Source organism: Lissotriton helveticus, chromosome 11 (genome assembly GCF_964261635.1).
Source record: "Lissotriton helveticus chromosome 11, aLisHel1.1, whole genome shotgun sequence".
NCBI classification, from domain to species: Eukaryota; Metazoa; Chordata; class Amphibia; order Caudata; family Salamandridae; genus Lissotriton; species Lissotriton helveticus.
The window spans coordinates 9,459,655-9,475,545 of record NC_136072.1 but is presented as its reverse complement, the minus strand read 5'-3'; the positions used below and the strand labels follow the sequence as shown (position 1 = coordinate 9,475,545).

Here is a 15,891-nt window from a genome sequence, read left to right as displayed (position 1 = left end):
TGGGTGATGGAACCTGGAGAGCTAAGTGCCCTTCAAGATCGTTGGACAGGCCCATTTGAGGTGTTGGAGAAGAAGGGTAAGGTCACTTACTTGGTGGATCTTAAGACCCCGCGGCAGCCCTTACGGGTGCTGCATGCCAATCGCCTCAAACCCCACCATGAGAGGCCAGAGGTCATCCTGATGTTGGTGACTGATGGTGCTGAGGAAGCAGAAAGCGAGCCTCTCCCAGATCTCTTTTCATGCCAAGAGAAGGATGGGTCGGTGGAGGGAGTGATTCTCTCCCCATCCCTAACTCCTGAGCAGCGAGAGGATTGCCGCCAGGTATTGGGGCAGTACTCTTCGCTGTTCTCCCTTGTCCCGGGAAGAACCCACCTGTGTACCCATGATGTGGACACAGGAGACAGCCCCCCAGTGAAGTCCAAGACCTACAGGCTGTCGGACAAGGTGAAGGCTAGCATCCATGGCGAAGTTGCCAAGATGTTGGAGCTAGGAGTGATAGAACCTTCCAGCAGCCCTTAGTCCAGTCCGGTGGTGCTAGTCCCAAAAGCCGCCCCACCAGGCACCACACCAGAACTGAGGTTCTGTGTGGATTACCGAGGACTGAACTCAGTTACAAAGACTGATGCTCATCCAATCCCTAGGGCGGATGAGTTAATTGACCGGCTAGGAGCTGCCCAATACCTAAGTACCTTTGACCTCACTTCAGGGTACTGGCAGATCTCCTTGACAGATGGAGCAAAGGAAAGGTCAGCCTTCTCCACGCCTGAGGGACACTTCCAGTTCTGTGTGATGCCCTTTGGGCTCAAGAACGCCCCTGCCACATTTCAGCGACTGGTGAACCAGGTCCTGTCTGGAATGGAGAGTTTCTCTGCTGCTTACCTGGATGACATTGCTGTCTTCAGTAGCAGTTGGGAGGACCATTTGCAACATTTGCAAGCAGTTCTCCAGGCCCTGAAACAAGCTGGATTGACCATCAAAGCCAGCAAATGCCAGATTGGGCAGGGGTCGGTTGTGTACCTTGGACACTTGGTGGGTAGGGGGTCAGTGCAGCCCCTGCAGGCAAAGATTGAGGCGATCATGGCCTGGGAACCCCCCAAGACACAGACTGAGGTCCGAGCTTTCCTGGGCCTCACAGGTTACTACCGTCGCTTTGTGAAGGAGTATGGCACTATTGTAGTGCCCCTCACAGAGCTCACCTCTAGGAAACAACCTCGACGGGTAGTTTGGACAAAGGCTTGTCAGCAAGCCTTTGAAAAGTTGAAGCAGGCCATGTGTGAAGCACCGGTCCTGAAGGCTCCCGATTTCTCCAAGGAGTTCATTGTCCAAACAGATGCATCCGAACATGGCATTGGGGCAGTGTTATCGCAACTAAATGAAGAGGGCCTGGATCAGCCTGTAGTCTTTTTATCCAGGAGACTGCTTCCCCGGGAACAGAAGTGGAGTGCAATTGAGAGGGAAGCTTTTGCGGTGGTGTGGGCTCTGAAGAAGCTGCGGCCATACCTCTTTGGCTCGCACTTCCTGGTTCAGACTGACCACCGCCCCCTTCGTTGGCTGATGCAAATGAAGGGGGAAAATCCCAAGCTGTTGAGGTGGTCCATCTCCCTACAGGGAATGGACTTCCGGGTGGAACACCGGCCTGGAGTGGACCACGCTAATGCAGACGGTCTCTCCAGGTATTTCCGCCTTAGTGAAGAGGACTCCCAAGGGGTTGGGTAGTTCTCCCCACTTTCAGCTGGGGGGGACGCGTGTTAGACCTGTCTGGATTTTTTTCGTAGTCCCTCCTTATTATTTATTTTGTCCCCTTTTTGCCCCTCATACCCTTAATATTTTTGTGTCTACTACTTTTGTTAGGTGTTGGTCAAGGGGATAGGTGTTCTTTTTTCCCCCCATAATCTTTTACCTCAGGCCCGGAGGCCTGTTCTGACAGGGAAAGTTGGAGCCACAAAATGGTGGCTACCAACTGCCCTAACTGCCAAGTCCAGAACTCACCCATAGACCAGCATAGGGCATTCCAGAACCTTCTGGTCCATTCTGGACCACTGAGAGGGCAGCCTATATAAGGCGGAATGCTGGACAGCCATTTTGTCTGTCAGTGAGGAGCAGCTAGAGTGAAGGCTGAGGTCTAGTGGGGGTAGGATTCTGAAGGGTGGTTTCCTCTACAAGAGTAGCCCTCTGTCAAGGCTTTCCCACCTCCTATGTCCTGTTGTCCTAGCCAAGTTAGCTCATCCTGCTGATCCTGGACAGATAGGTGAAGGGGTTAATTCTAGTAAGTCTTGGTAGCTGAGAAGAACCCTGCCTTGGGAGCTGATCTAAAAGTTCCCCTGTGCCCCTAATCTGCCCAGTAAGGAGGGATAGGGGATTAGTGCTGAGGAAGAGCTCTGTGGACTTATTCTGAAGGAGCCTCCCCGTTTTTATCCCCCCTCCTCACCATAGTGTGGAAAGGAAGGACTTCCATTGGACCATTTCAAGATTTTCTTACCCCAAACTGGTCCTGTGACGTGTGGCAAGCCTCCCCATCTGCTGGGTCGAAAGAGTGGGTTGAGGAACCTGTACACGGCTTACAACTGAGAGCGGGACCCCTGGGGCACTGTTCGCGCTGTGTGGCAGCGCCCCCGCAGGTTCCACTGAGCCTGAGAAGCCTTGCGAGGCTTCCCTTCGTGAACGGGACCCCGGGGGCACCTACTGCGCTGTGGAGAAGCTGCCAGCAGTGACCTAGCTTTGAGGGAAGTGAAAGCGCCATCGCGCATGCCCGTCGGAAACTGATCCCCGGAAGGAGGGGCACCCAGAGAGAGCAGGCCCGGGAGTAGCGCGTCCCTTCTGGGAGCAGGCGCAGCGAGAAGGAGACACCAGCGTGAGCGCCTTCCGCGCATGACAGCGGGAGTAGCAGTCCCCGCCGGTCAACACTGAGGAGGCGCGCCGGCTTTTCCAACCGCCGAGAGATCCGCCCTCTCCCTCCCGCTCGAGCGCCACACTGAGGAGCTGGCCCGAGCAGGGAGAGTGTGTAGAGGCCCGGTAGGGGCCGGGGGAACAAAGTGTTATCAGCCCTGGTTTTCCTCCCCTCAAGAGCCACGTTGAGGAGCTGGCTCGAGGGAGGGGAAGTGAATACTGAGGAGCCCCCTGAGGCGTGAGGGCCTCGCCTGCCTTGGTTCCCCGACCCCCCTGTATCTGCTGCCCCCCTACTAAGCCTGATGCAGGACGAGTCCAGTCATAATACCTACAAGTAAGGAGGAGAATTACAGGGGGAAGCGGCGCTAACATCTCCAGTGAAGTGCTTAAGGCACTGGTAGTTTTCCTTCCTAGATAATATAGGCTGGGGAACAGTATAAAGGAACCTGATGGTTAAATGAAGGTTTAAGCAATACAAAGCTTGCTGTTTAATAACTAAACATTGAGATAAGTTAATAATCTTGGAAATAGAACTATTGTGCACATGACTTTTAAATGTATTGAAAGATACTGTTAATGTGGATTCTTAATGCCAGTGACTCTGCTAAAAAGAATGCTATTACTTTTATGACATCTGCTTTTACTTATATTGAATGGTAGTTTTCTCTCCCAAAACTTTAGCGGATTGTGATTTCACCTGATTGATGATAAAGTACTGAACTGTAAATTCTAAAGCATAAGAGAATAGAATATATATATTATTTTTATAAAGCAGTACTTATTTTCCCATATTTGGTGTAGTGTTGTTTTTGTGTGCTATTGCGTGATTTTACTCTTGGGTGGTCTGCAACCTTCACACTGTGCCTCTAGAAATTGCTTGTCTTACCCCTAGGCCAGGCTACCCTAGGTGACCTGGCATCTCAGGTTCTAACAGTGCCCCATTAAAGTCAGTTACTTTCATGCTCCATGTTTGTGCTTTTACTTCACAGGAAATGTTTGGATACAAGACCCATCCAAGCAGAAGGGTGTTGTGCATCATTGGTCACATCCTGTCCCTGGGCCTTCTTCTCTTTCTGTTCTACTGGAAGCCGGAGTGGGAGGTGTGGGCGAACTGTACGCCGTCCACCTTGAAAGACGCGGATGTCCTATTACTGAGGACCACGGTAAGGTGCCTTGGTTGAGTTGGGTTGGATGACGAAGGTAGTTCTGATATTTACTGAACACAGTTCTAGATCTTGGAAAAATAGATGGAAGCAGTCTGTCTTTTAAGTTTTCTTTTTTTCAATTTTTTTGTTTGATTAGGTCTGGCCTATAACATCTGTATCTGTTGTGCCAGCCTCATGTTATGCAAATACATATCATACAGAAAATACATACATATAAAGGGTTTGTCAAGCAACACTCTTTCACCATTGGTCTGTTGACATGTCATTCAAATTCTACTATCTCACCCCAGCAAAAGACCTGCCCACTTCAGCCATTGGATACTTTAATTTTGCATAGCTAAATTTTTTTACTTTCACATTTACACATAGTAAATGTTTCCCTTTCACATGTACACATACACCTAAAAAATAGTTCCCCCAAAAAATTGCTAGACACACTTCCCAAACACTGACAATCCCTATGTATATCAACTATTTTCACAACTCTCGAGACATTTATTGTAAATTACAATGTTCATTCCTCACTAGAAACCAGTTTTCGTAAATATGTTCATCCTACTGTTAGCACGTCATTAGAACAGCTGGAGCAGATGTGCGGATCTTTATGTAGAATGTGAAACATTCTTGTCACTATAACTTAACCAAAATAAACTGCTTAATTGTGTTGTACGTACCAGTGAAAAAAGTTCTTGGAAAATGTAGTGTGTGATCCCAAACTTCAAAAAATTCAAGAAATGTATCGAAATCCATATTTTGGACTCCTTATTATGAGCCTGATTTGGCAAACAAATAATCCTATGAAAAACCACTGCAACGAGTTAAAATATTGGCTGTGTGTATGCAAATATATGTACTAAAGCCAAACCCCCTCAGGTTGGTGCAGGTCATTGAAGCAGTTACTTCTGACTTGCATCCTATGCCGACGATGCACAATTGGTATGCTCAGTGTCTGATGCAACTAACTCAAATCACTTGCAGCTAGTCCCATGCATGGAAAAGATAGCAAACTGGATGGCCAACTGTATTCTAAGTTAAATGGCGAGATAACTGAGCGTATGTTCCTGGGCAACTGCACAAGCCCTTGGAGCAGGATCAGTTGGCCTGATAACTGGGGTTTGCCCCCAAGCCCTCCATCAAGAACTTGGGGATGTGGCTGGAGCAGAATCTCACTGTGGATACCCAAGTTAAGAATCACTCAGCTTCCTGCTTCGGTATCCTACACATGATCCGTAAGATCATAGACCTTCTCCGAGATCAGGCTCGGAGAACGGTGATCCAGGCACTAGTGGTCTCAAGACTGGACTACGGTAACTCGCTGTACTTAGGGCCCCCAAACACATAGTCAACAGGCTTCAGGTTGTCCAAAATGCGGCGGCCAGGTTGCTACTGAAGATACCCTAGAAGGAGTCAGTGAAAGCTTCACTGAGCAAACTCCACTGGCTACTTATCCAATCCGGTGTCAAGTTCAAGGCCCTCTGCCTGGCACAGAAAGCTATGCACGGCAGGGGTCCAGCCCTGTTACAGACCCTCGTCTCTCCATATCTCCCCAACAGGTGCCTCAGGTCCTTATGAGTACAACGAGGATAAAAAGAGCCAGATGGGGGGGGGGGGGGGAGATCCTTCTCTCATTTGGCCCCAAGACTCTGGAACTCTATGACCATGGAATTGAGACTCCTAAAGGACATGCGTAGTTTCAGGAAGAAACTCAAAACCAGGATATAATGCACCACTGTGCCACCCCCTCCCCCCCCTCTGCAGCACTTGCCCTTGGGCAGCTATGCGCGCTATAAATCACATAGACTTGAGCTGGAACTCTATTTACAGGTGAAACCGCAGCTTTATGAAAATATTTCAATGCTTCTGCATCTGACTAAGTGGGGGCGTCTATAAGGACTTGCGGGACTGCAGCTTCATGAAAGGATTTAAATGCTTTTTTCAAACCACTTTTGAGGAACACCTAGTGACAGCCAGTGGAACTGCATATTGATGTAAGAATTTCAGTTCATTTGAGGGACACTTAGCAATGACTAGAGGAACTGCAGCTTTGTGTATGAATTTCGAAGCTTTTGTTTTTGATCTGTGAAGGACACCTAGTATCACTTTAAGAATCTCAATGCTCGACAGGGACACCTAGCAATGTCTTTTGGAACTGCACCTTCACGAAGAAATATCAAAGATCTAATAGAGAAGCAAAAGTGGAAGTGAGCATTTTTGTGTGAAGCCACACACCCTCCACTTTGGGAAGGACATTTTAAGCAGTTGCATCTTGTTGAAGAGGGACACATAGGCCCTGATTTTTGAAGCCCTTGCATTGCTACTGCGTCACACAAGGTTTACTAAGCCAAGTAAAGCCGCCTTGCTTGATTCTGTATGGCTTAGTACATTGGAGTAACTCAAGGCAGCGCAAGTCTCTGCTCTGCGTCACTTTGCCCTGAGAAGGCGTTCCATGGGGAGAGCATGGGTGTTCCACGCATCCACCCAGTGATTTTAACGCATACCAAAATTCACTGAGACTAGTAAACCTGGGAAGCTACACCTTCCAGCGTGAGGTGTAACACAGAGAAGTATGTTTATTTCGAGCACCGAGGAGACCACGAGACGGAACCGATCTGAAACCGCTCACTAACATTGGGAACCTCACAACAGGACTGAATATTGGACACAGGAGCATCCGTGATATAGGAGCACCTCTGTTTACAATTTCCTTGAAAACTATATATATGTTGAAAATAAAGAAAAGGCAAAAGCATTTTTTGGAGGCAATCGGAATTCAAGTTTGATGCGATTGGGAAATACTTTAAGTACCTGACAAAAACCAAATCCCATCCATATTATTTTTCTGCCCTGAAGAAGTCCGTGAAGGACGAAACGCGTTGGCTATGACGACAGTTTTTATTTAAAGACAAAATAAAAGAATAAAGATTGAACTACAAACAATTCCGCTGAATTGCTGTCTTCGTTGACCCAAATTGAAATCATTTTTTTTTTTACAATCAATATCTGAGAATCTGAATGCATTTATTGATTAGTTTGCTGGACCATTGTGTGTGAAAAAGTTGTAAATGAGACTTGTTTTCTTAGGAGATTTAGGGGTTTGTGAATCTCCGGTCTGTGACACCTAGAAATCTCCACTAAAATAGTACTAAGGATAGGTGCAATTGTGTTTGACCCCACTCCCCGTTCCTTTCTTTCTAAATGTTTATTTTGCCTGGTTGTTTCCTCTTTCTAGGTGCGCTACATTCTGCAGCACAGATAGAAAGGGAAATTACGTCTCGGAGGATTGATTTTGTGAGGGAAGAGGTCCATTCCTGCATACAAACAATCCTGGCTCTAACACAGGCAGTGTTGCACCAGGGCACAAGTGACCCTGGATTGGCGCTAGACTGCACATTTCTTCGCTGTCGCACAACACCGCAAGTTTCTGCTGCATTGCATGACTTGTTGTGAATCTGCCCCTTAGTACCCAAATGAAGTATTGCAGCATTGTGACAGACTTGTTAAGCAGTTGCTTCTGACTTGAGAGGTATATTTAGTAAAGTTCTGAAGGGCTGCAATCTTGTTAAAAACTTTACATGCGGTGTTTCCGACTCGGAAAGCACATCTAGTAACAGTAAATGTAACTATCTGAAATGCCAGACCGATTGGCTTTGCCAATGCTTGTTTTGGCATTGTCCTAGGGCCTCATTTATGAGGCCGTGCGTCACTTTTACGCCGCCGGTGTGTCACTTTTTGTGACGCACCAGTGGCGTAAAAAATGTGCCTTGTTGCGCCATATTTACAAAGTGACACATCTAGGTAGATGCGTCACTTTGTAAACCCCTGCGCCACATTATACCTGCGCCAGGTATAATGTATGCAAGGGAGGCGTTTTGACACAAGGGAGGGTCGTAGAAGTGACGCAGTGAAATCTGAGATTTCACTGCGTCACTTTTAGGACGCCGTTGTGTCAAAATCTTGCGCCTGCCTCACAGCAGGCGTAAGACTGACGCAAGCCCTTTCACATGGGGCTTGCCCCTTGTGAAAGGGCGCATTGCTGGAGTTGCGTCACGTTTCTGACACACTCCAGCAATGCGTCACCTTTGCGCTTACAGATACGTCAGTATTTCTGACGTATCTGTAACTCCTTGCGACATGATGCGTCATAAATTAAATATGACGCATCAGGAATGTCGCAAGGAGTGCGCACTGAGAAGTGACGCATCGCTGCTTTCACGCAGCGATGCGTCATTTCTTATAAATGAGGCCCCTAGTTTCTAGTGAGGCGCTTGTACTACAGTGGTTGCAAAATTAAAAGAGTTTGCTTCAGTCATTTCCAGTCGTTGATAAATGGTTTCCTTTAATTGGACAGGAACCAAATCTTATTTCCATTCAGGTTTATGTATGGCAGAATTGGTTACTTGTTAGTGGGAAGAGGCTCCTTCATATCCTCCATATGTGAGAGGGCCAGGGTGGTGCATTCCTAAGTTATGTTTGTGTTTTGAAATATGCATCTTTCTTCCCTTCAATTACATGAATCCATTTGAGCAATAGAATCACATTAACCCTTCATTGCTTGGACCCAAACCTTCTTACTATCAGCAGGAGTGCTGTGTCCTTAGTAAAGTCACCAAGCACAACTGGTAGTGTCACCTGTGAGAGGCATCTGGAAGTGACCTCTGTTCTTCACCATCATGCAGGGATTCCTTTAAAATAAAATGTGCAAATTGCTACCACTGTGTCTCAAGAACCAGTAATCTGCACTAAAATGTAGATTAAAATAAGAAGCTGTTTGTTGTGTAGTGTTTTTATGCTGCTGTATTTGTTGTCCTAATTGTTCGCATTCTAACCAATGAAACAGTAATCATCTGTTACCATCAATTAACATAACTAGGAAACACCTGGAAAATGATAAATGATGTCTTGGAATGTCAGCCCAGCCCAACAAGAGATTCTAGCCTCCACTTTAGATTCCTCTCCCATGCTCACCCTGCTGCTGATGGTTATCCGCCCTGTTTACTCTTTTAGTTTTTCTGCAACCACTCATTGAATACACCTCTGCATTTACCACTGAGAAGAAAATTCCAATACTATGAGGTGACTTTTTCCCACCTGGTTACAGAATGATAAGCCGCATTCTCTGTGCTGGCCACTCATTGGAGGGTTGGAACCTCTCCCAGTTGGCTGATTCCCCCATCAAAAAGACATTCTCTCCTGGCACAGAGCCCTGCAAAGCAAAGGAAAGCAGTGCAAACATTAGATAAGGTATTTGCTTTCTAGCATAAATCTTTATTTGCACTGGAAAGTAGCCTTCAAGTAATACAAATTGGGCTTTGCACTACTTTGCATCAAGAGGGCGTCCCATGGGTGGTACATCGACACGCCCACGCGATCTTCCATGTTTTTTTAATGCAAAGCCAGTGCTTCTAAAATTGGTTGACCGGGCTTTGCACCAACGAATAGCTCCTTGAAGTGGGCGTTAACAAGGAGGTTTCTTGAAATTCTTCTAACTATTTAAACCTTGCATGTATGCTGCACTGTACCGCACACATCCAATGTGTGAAAAGTTTAACCCGTTGGCCGCTGGGCTAATTCCCCCGCTGTGCTGGGGGGCGCGCACAGCGCCCCAGTGCTCGTGACGAGCTGAGCTTGTCACGGCCACACCCATTCCTTTAGAACGTTCAGCACAGCAGGGGAATTAGCCCCGCGTGCGAGTGTTCGTACCGTTATGAAGAGCTCAGCTCGTCATGAGCCACGGTGGCCGTGTACTCATGACGAGCTGAGCTTGTCACAGCCACACCCATTCCTTTAGAACGTTCAGCACAGCAGGGGAATTAGCCCCGCGTGCGAGTGTTCGGACTGTTTATGAAGAGCTCAGCTCGTCATGAGCCACGGTGGCCGTGTACTCATGACGAGCTGAGCTTGTCACAGCCACACCCATTCCTTTAGAACGTTCAGCACAGCAGGGGAATTAGCCCCGCGTGCGAGTGTTCGTACCGTTATGAAGAGCTCAGCTCGTCATGAGCCACGGTGGCCGTGTACTCATGACGAGCTGAGCTTGTCACAGCCACACCTATTCCTTTAGAACGTTCAGCACAGCAGGGGAATTAGCCCCGCGTGCGAGTGTTCGGACTGTTTATGAAGAGCTCAGCTCACGAGCACCGTGGCTCATGACGAGTCCAACGGGTTAAAGGTATCTCTAGGGGGAACACATTTTACTCAGAGGGTACCTTTCCACCACAAAACCTACACTACCCATCGCCGCTAAACCTCTGCATTATAGTGGAAAGGTGTATGCACACCACTATGCAGCCTATTTGTGCACGAGGAACATAGCAGCACCCCTGTATCATAGTGGAGATGGCTCTGCTCTCCCCCCTTGGCTCAATGCAGTGCAGCTTCTTTCATTACCTTGCTGCATTACGCTATGTTTGAGTTGAAGTGTCCCCTGATGGACTAGGGGGTCCCTTATCTGCTTCTCAGAAAATTTACATTATTCATAAGACCCTAATACCTTGCAGACACTGGGATAGGCTTATCTTCCATGCTCTTGGTGGAGCTTTGTCTAACCTCCCAAAGCTTGAATGTCCACTTAAGCTACACAGACCATGGCAACAGGCTGCCACCGCTAATACCATTGCCTTAGAACCAAGGTGCCCAACTAAAGGAAGCACAAAGAATGCCCCCTGGCTCACCCCTCTTAAACCTGAAACCAAATCCGCAAAATTGAAATGGCTCTCAAGCCAGATTTTGAAATTGAGTTACACTCATACAAGCTCGCGATTCCCAAATTCGTAGGGAATATTCCTCCAATAGTATTAGCTCACCTGGGTACAAGTAGAAAATATTCCTAGTGGTGGGGAAAGAGCGTTGTGACTCCACTAACCCTTTTGCCCAAATCGCTCAATTTCAAAAACTGTGATGATTCGGTCACTTATTTCACCAACAAATGTCCTGATTTCAAATAATAAAGTCCCTCTCCCGGCACTGGCTTTCTGTGCCTCAGCATGGAGCCTGGTCCATTTAAACCATCTCTTGCTTTTCCTACCATTTATCAAATTTCTGGTCCAGTGGCCCTTTAGACTCAGCTACCCTGAGTTTCTCTTAGGTTTGCCCCATTTCATAAAATATATTGAGCTCCTGATAAAATGTAAATTGGGATCACCGCCTAATACAGATCCCATTACGGATTCACCATCTCTACATCCCAGGGGTAATGCAATCCATTAATAGTATTATCAATCTTTGTTGATTTCAGCACCATCCTAAAGGATCAAATGATTGCTTTTTAGAACCACTTCCCAAAAAAATCAAAATTTGACCCCAATATTCCATCCAGCTAAAGACAAATCACACTCTTCCCAGCAGTCTCCAAATCTTTAGAATGCTGTGTTGCTTCTCAACTCTCATCCTAATTAAAGGACAATCTATCTTTAAAAATGCATAGACCGGCTTCTGGCCAGTAGAAGCCCAGAGATAGGCATGGGGTGTCTGTGAGAAGAGCTATGAATGGCCGCTGACCAAAGCTATACCAGAGCTGTGGTACCATTAGATCTGTCAGCAGCCTTCAATACGGTTGACCAAAGCATCATGAAAAAACAGGTTCTCCCTTCACCTTATTACAGACAAGTACTATGCAGATTCAATTCAGTTTTGAAAAACTTGTCCAAAAGAGTATCTCTTGGTCTCTGCACATCTTCCACTCAAACGGGTGACCGCTTGGGTACCTCCATGTTCTGTTATTTCCCCTCATTTGTTTAATGTCCATGTAGAAGCATTTTCTAATCTGATTAAGTCATTCAAATCTAATTTGACATATATACTGATGACACTCAGTTGATTTTCTTTTATTCCGTTTAATTGATGCCTGGTCATATCCCCCTCTTTTAAAGTATAATTATGGATGGACAAAAACAGAAGTTTAAATGTAGGCAGAAATGCGTCCACTTGGTCATCTCAATTAAGGCCCAGTACCTGAGACTCTTTTCCCGCCTCCTCTAGTAAAAGTGTTAAATGCCTCTGGGTGAAAGTGGATCTACAGTTTAAGACAGAGATTGGTCATCTTGTCCTCTGGCTTCAGGATGCTCAGGATCAACCCATTTTGCCCTGTCTGACATTTGATGGATCAACCATTGCAGCCCTCATTGGTTCCAAGAGTGATTACTCTATTGCTCTTTACTGGGCATAAATAAACCTCTATTTTAATGTCTTAAGTCCATTCAAAACCAAGCAGCAAGGCTCATGTCCTTATCCCCCACTGTGCCAGAGAAAATCCTTTTATAACTCGGCCACATTGGCTCCCTATTAAGGAGAGAGTTCTTTTAAAAATCCTAAGTCTAGTTCTCAAATGTTTATTTGTACCAGTACAAGGGTTTCTTAGTGTAAACCTAAGCAGATATCAATGACCCGTGAGAGTTCTGCGGGTCGGTTTTTTGAGTGTTCAGAAATGTGGCGCTCAACTTGTTACGGTAGGGTATTGGATGAGTTCTCAAAATGATATTTTGGTTGGTGCTTCTTGGCCAGAGGAAAACCTTAACCTCTGTAAGGAAAAGGAGGGACAAGGAGCCTCCTTCTCTGTGAATTGCGCAAGTGTCCAGAGCACACAATAAGCGTAAACAGACTGGATTTGTCTGAAAGTACCAGTAGTAGGGATAGACCAGACAAAAGCGTATAGTTTCCAAAGTTTTTATTCACCCACAGTGTTCCCAACCTGGGAATCACTGTCAAACACAAGTCCAGCACCAATAGGGTTGTCGGTGCCGGTCTCAATGTAACAGGACTTGTTGTATCTACAAGTACTGGAGAGCTGTTGCCGTGTTTCGCCAGAGTAGTTGCGTCGACCTCAATCGGTTTCCAAGCGCTTGGAAACCGATTGAGGTCGACGCAACTACTCTGGCGAAACACGGCCACAGCTCTCCAGTACTTGTAGATACAACAAGTCCTGTTCCATTCAGACCGACAACCCTATTGGTGCCGCCCGCTTAAGTCTTAGACCACCCGATTAGGACCGTGTTGGAATTATCACCGGTTCCCCGACCACGTCCTCGATCATTCACAACAGCCCTGAAGAGTCACGGCCATATGTTGTGACGAAACACGTGTCGGCTGGACTTGTGTTTGACAGTGATTCCCAGGTTGGGAACACTGTGGGTGAATAAAACCTTTGGAAACTATACGCTTTTGTCTGGTCTATCCCTACTACTGCTACTTTCAGACAAATCCAGTCTGTTTACGCTTATTGTGTGCTCTGGACTCTTGCGCAGGCATCAATAACCCTTTTCTGTTGTTCCTCTCACCACTGTTTTCTGAAAGGTTAACTCTCTCCGTAAATATTATTGCGGTGAAGACTTCTTTACGCTTGCTGCTAAACTTTGGATTTTTATTTCACTAGAAGTTGTTAAAATCCTAACTGTGCACTTTCTTTTCAGCAAGAAACTCAAGTTCCTACTTTTTGCTGAATTAGATGCTAAATCTTACATGTTTGTTTGTAGACCTTTAGGGGTAGGAGCACTTTACAAATGGAGAGTTACATAAAATGAAAATCCGAAGGTTAAACATCATTTAAACTTCTTGGAAGTAGGATGCAGTCTTGTTGGATATCTTCATGCTTCTCTTGGCCAGTGTGGGCCAGTTCATTAAACAAACAATATATTTGCAGTCTGATTTTGAAATGATACGAAAGTCAAGTTTCAGGTCCTGTAATGTTTTTATGGCATTTATTCTGTCTCCTTGTATTGTGAACCCTGTACCACCCCAACATTCCCTTCATCACTTCTGGATGAGAGGTGGACCCTGAAGCAGATACTGCTCTGGTGAAGAGCCAAGGGTCCATTGTCTTAGCAGCTGTGTGTTCATAAAGTCACTTTCTGCAGTCTTTCTAATTTGCTTTCATGGGACTGTCAAGTGGGGGTTGAATATCACAAATACTATAGTCAGATTTATCATCTCAGATGAATATTATGTCCCAAATATAATTAGCAAATCACATTGGGTGTAGATGTTATGAAGATGGCCGCGAGTGGTCCGTAGCACTAGGTCGCAGGTTTTCCCTCCTCCTGACCCAATGCACCAGAGCAATACTTAGAAGGATGCGGTGGACCCTACCACGCCAGGATTTTAGCGTCTGTGAGAGGCGGCAAGGGTTGAGCTCGGTGTGGTGGGTTCTGCATGCGGCAGAGTCATTATTCTCACTTATTAGATTTGGCTGCACAAGGATTGCGGCGCGGCTGACAAAGCCAACATTGAACCAGTGAGGATAGCACCTCGGGGACCTAAACCAGCCAAAGATGGCAAAGAAGTGAAAGATCCTAAGACTCCGGCTGGAGCCACCGATGATGGTATAGACAACAACAAGCCCCTACAACCGGCAAACGCCCTGCTCCGGTCCACAGGGGTAGCAAGGAGGCCCCCAGCGATGTCATCTAAAAAACTATCCGTGCAACAATCAGGTGGCCGCCCTGGCAGTAGCGCCGTGAATTCGGGCAGCAAAGCCGTACCAAACACACTGAATACGGGAGCGTGCGATCACACTCAAAAGCCTCGCACGCAGAAAGAAACCAAAGATGTCAAAGATGCTGCCGAACCTAGAGACACAAAGCTCCAGCAAACCACCTTGAATGAGGCTTTCACTAGCAAAGTACAGGATTCAACGCCGGCGAGAATCGAGGATGCGCTGGACATGGGAAGGAGTGGCGCTGGGGCTCACCGTGAGGACGCTGTAGATCCGGTTGCCGAGCAACGCCGTCAAAGCACGCCGTCTAGGAGCGCTGGGAGCCAGAGCCACGAGAACAGCGATATGGACCAGCGGGACCTGAAACACAGGAGCAATGGAGGCTCTACAGCACTCGAGGAGAGCGAGCAAGGCCGACCCCCAGGGGGAAGGGATTTGAGCATGCCAAAAGGAACTGTGAGTACTTTGCAGCTAGATCCAGGCCAAGCTGGGGATGAAAGGGGGGAGGGGGGCAGGCTCAACAGAAAGGGACTGCTTCTATTCCCTGAATGAAAACTCCGAGTCATTGATGTCTAGCGAGGAGGGCTCATTGGAGGATACATACTCAGACTCTGGTACAGAAAGCTCGTCATCTGGCCAGGGGAGCACACAAAAAAGGCGATGTAAGGTTAAGGACAGAGTAAACCCTGCCAACACCGCCAGGAAGCTAGTATGGGATTATTCTGCCACATCACAAATGTACCAAGAGGGTGGAATAGAAACTGAGCAAGTAGGGCAAGCTACACCCCCTCCTCAGACCCAGCCACAGGCCACCTCACTGGACCTCTTGTTGATCACTCTGAAGCAGATGCAAGGGGAGGCAAGGCTTGAAAGTCGCAGGGCCAAACAGGCAACAAAGAAAATCCATGCCTCCCTCAGGAAAATAAACAAAATGTATGAAGGCATGGCAATGAGGGTGACTGAAGTGGAGGAAAGGACTGGAAAGCTCGAAGATGATGTTAGCAGATGGTAGTCTTTTAGGCAAGCTCAAGAGAAGATAACGGAGGATGTCCAGTGGAAGCAAGAAGACTTCGAGAACCGTCGGAGACGGAATAACATAAGACTCTTGGGTGTGGCTGAAGGGATGGAGGGGCAGGATGTCAGGATGTTTGTGATCAACCTGTTTAAGGGGGCATTTCCCGAGATGACTTGTTGGAATTGGCACACCGAAGTGCAGAGAGCACACCGATATCCCCTGACTTTAAAGAAGGGACCTGGGGCACCTCAGCTTTGATAGACCTAGAGCTATTCTGGTGTATGTGGGCAACTATCTGTTGAGGCAGGAGATTATGGATAAAGCAAAGCTAGAGTCCAAGCGAACATCTAACCAGGCCACGTTCTTTGCCCGCCCTGACGTTTGTCATGCCACCGTAG

The 15,891-nt window shown here is 47.0% G+C and overlaps 1 protein-coding gene and 1 long non-coding RNA gene across 2 annotated transcripts in view; one reads left to right on the top strand and one right to left on the bottom strand.

Annotated features, from left to right (window-relative positions):
* Window positions 1–15,891, top strand: part of LOC144792837 (putative cation-transporting ATPase 13A4) — a 289,798-nt gene that overhangs the window by 20,691 nt on the left and 253,216 nt on the right. The window contains exon 2 of the mRNA XM_078668035.1: window positions 3,876–4,049. Coding sequence (XP_078524161.1) covers window positions 3,876–4,049 — 174 coding nt within the window. The remainder of the gene's footprint in view (window positions 1–3,875; window positions 4,050–15,891) is intronic.
* Window positions 1–15,891, bottom strand: part of LOC144792839 (uncharacterized) — a 202,801-nt gene that overhangs the window by 6,616 nt on the left and 180,294 nt on the right. Inside the window, exon 2 of the long non-coding RNA XR_013602631.1 lies at window positions 9,141–9,255. This is a non-coding gene — a long non-coding RNA (uncharacterized LOC144792839). The remainder of the gene's footprint in view (window positions 1–9,140; window positions 9,256–15,891) is intronic.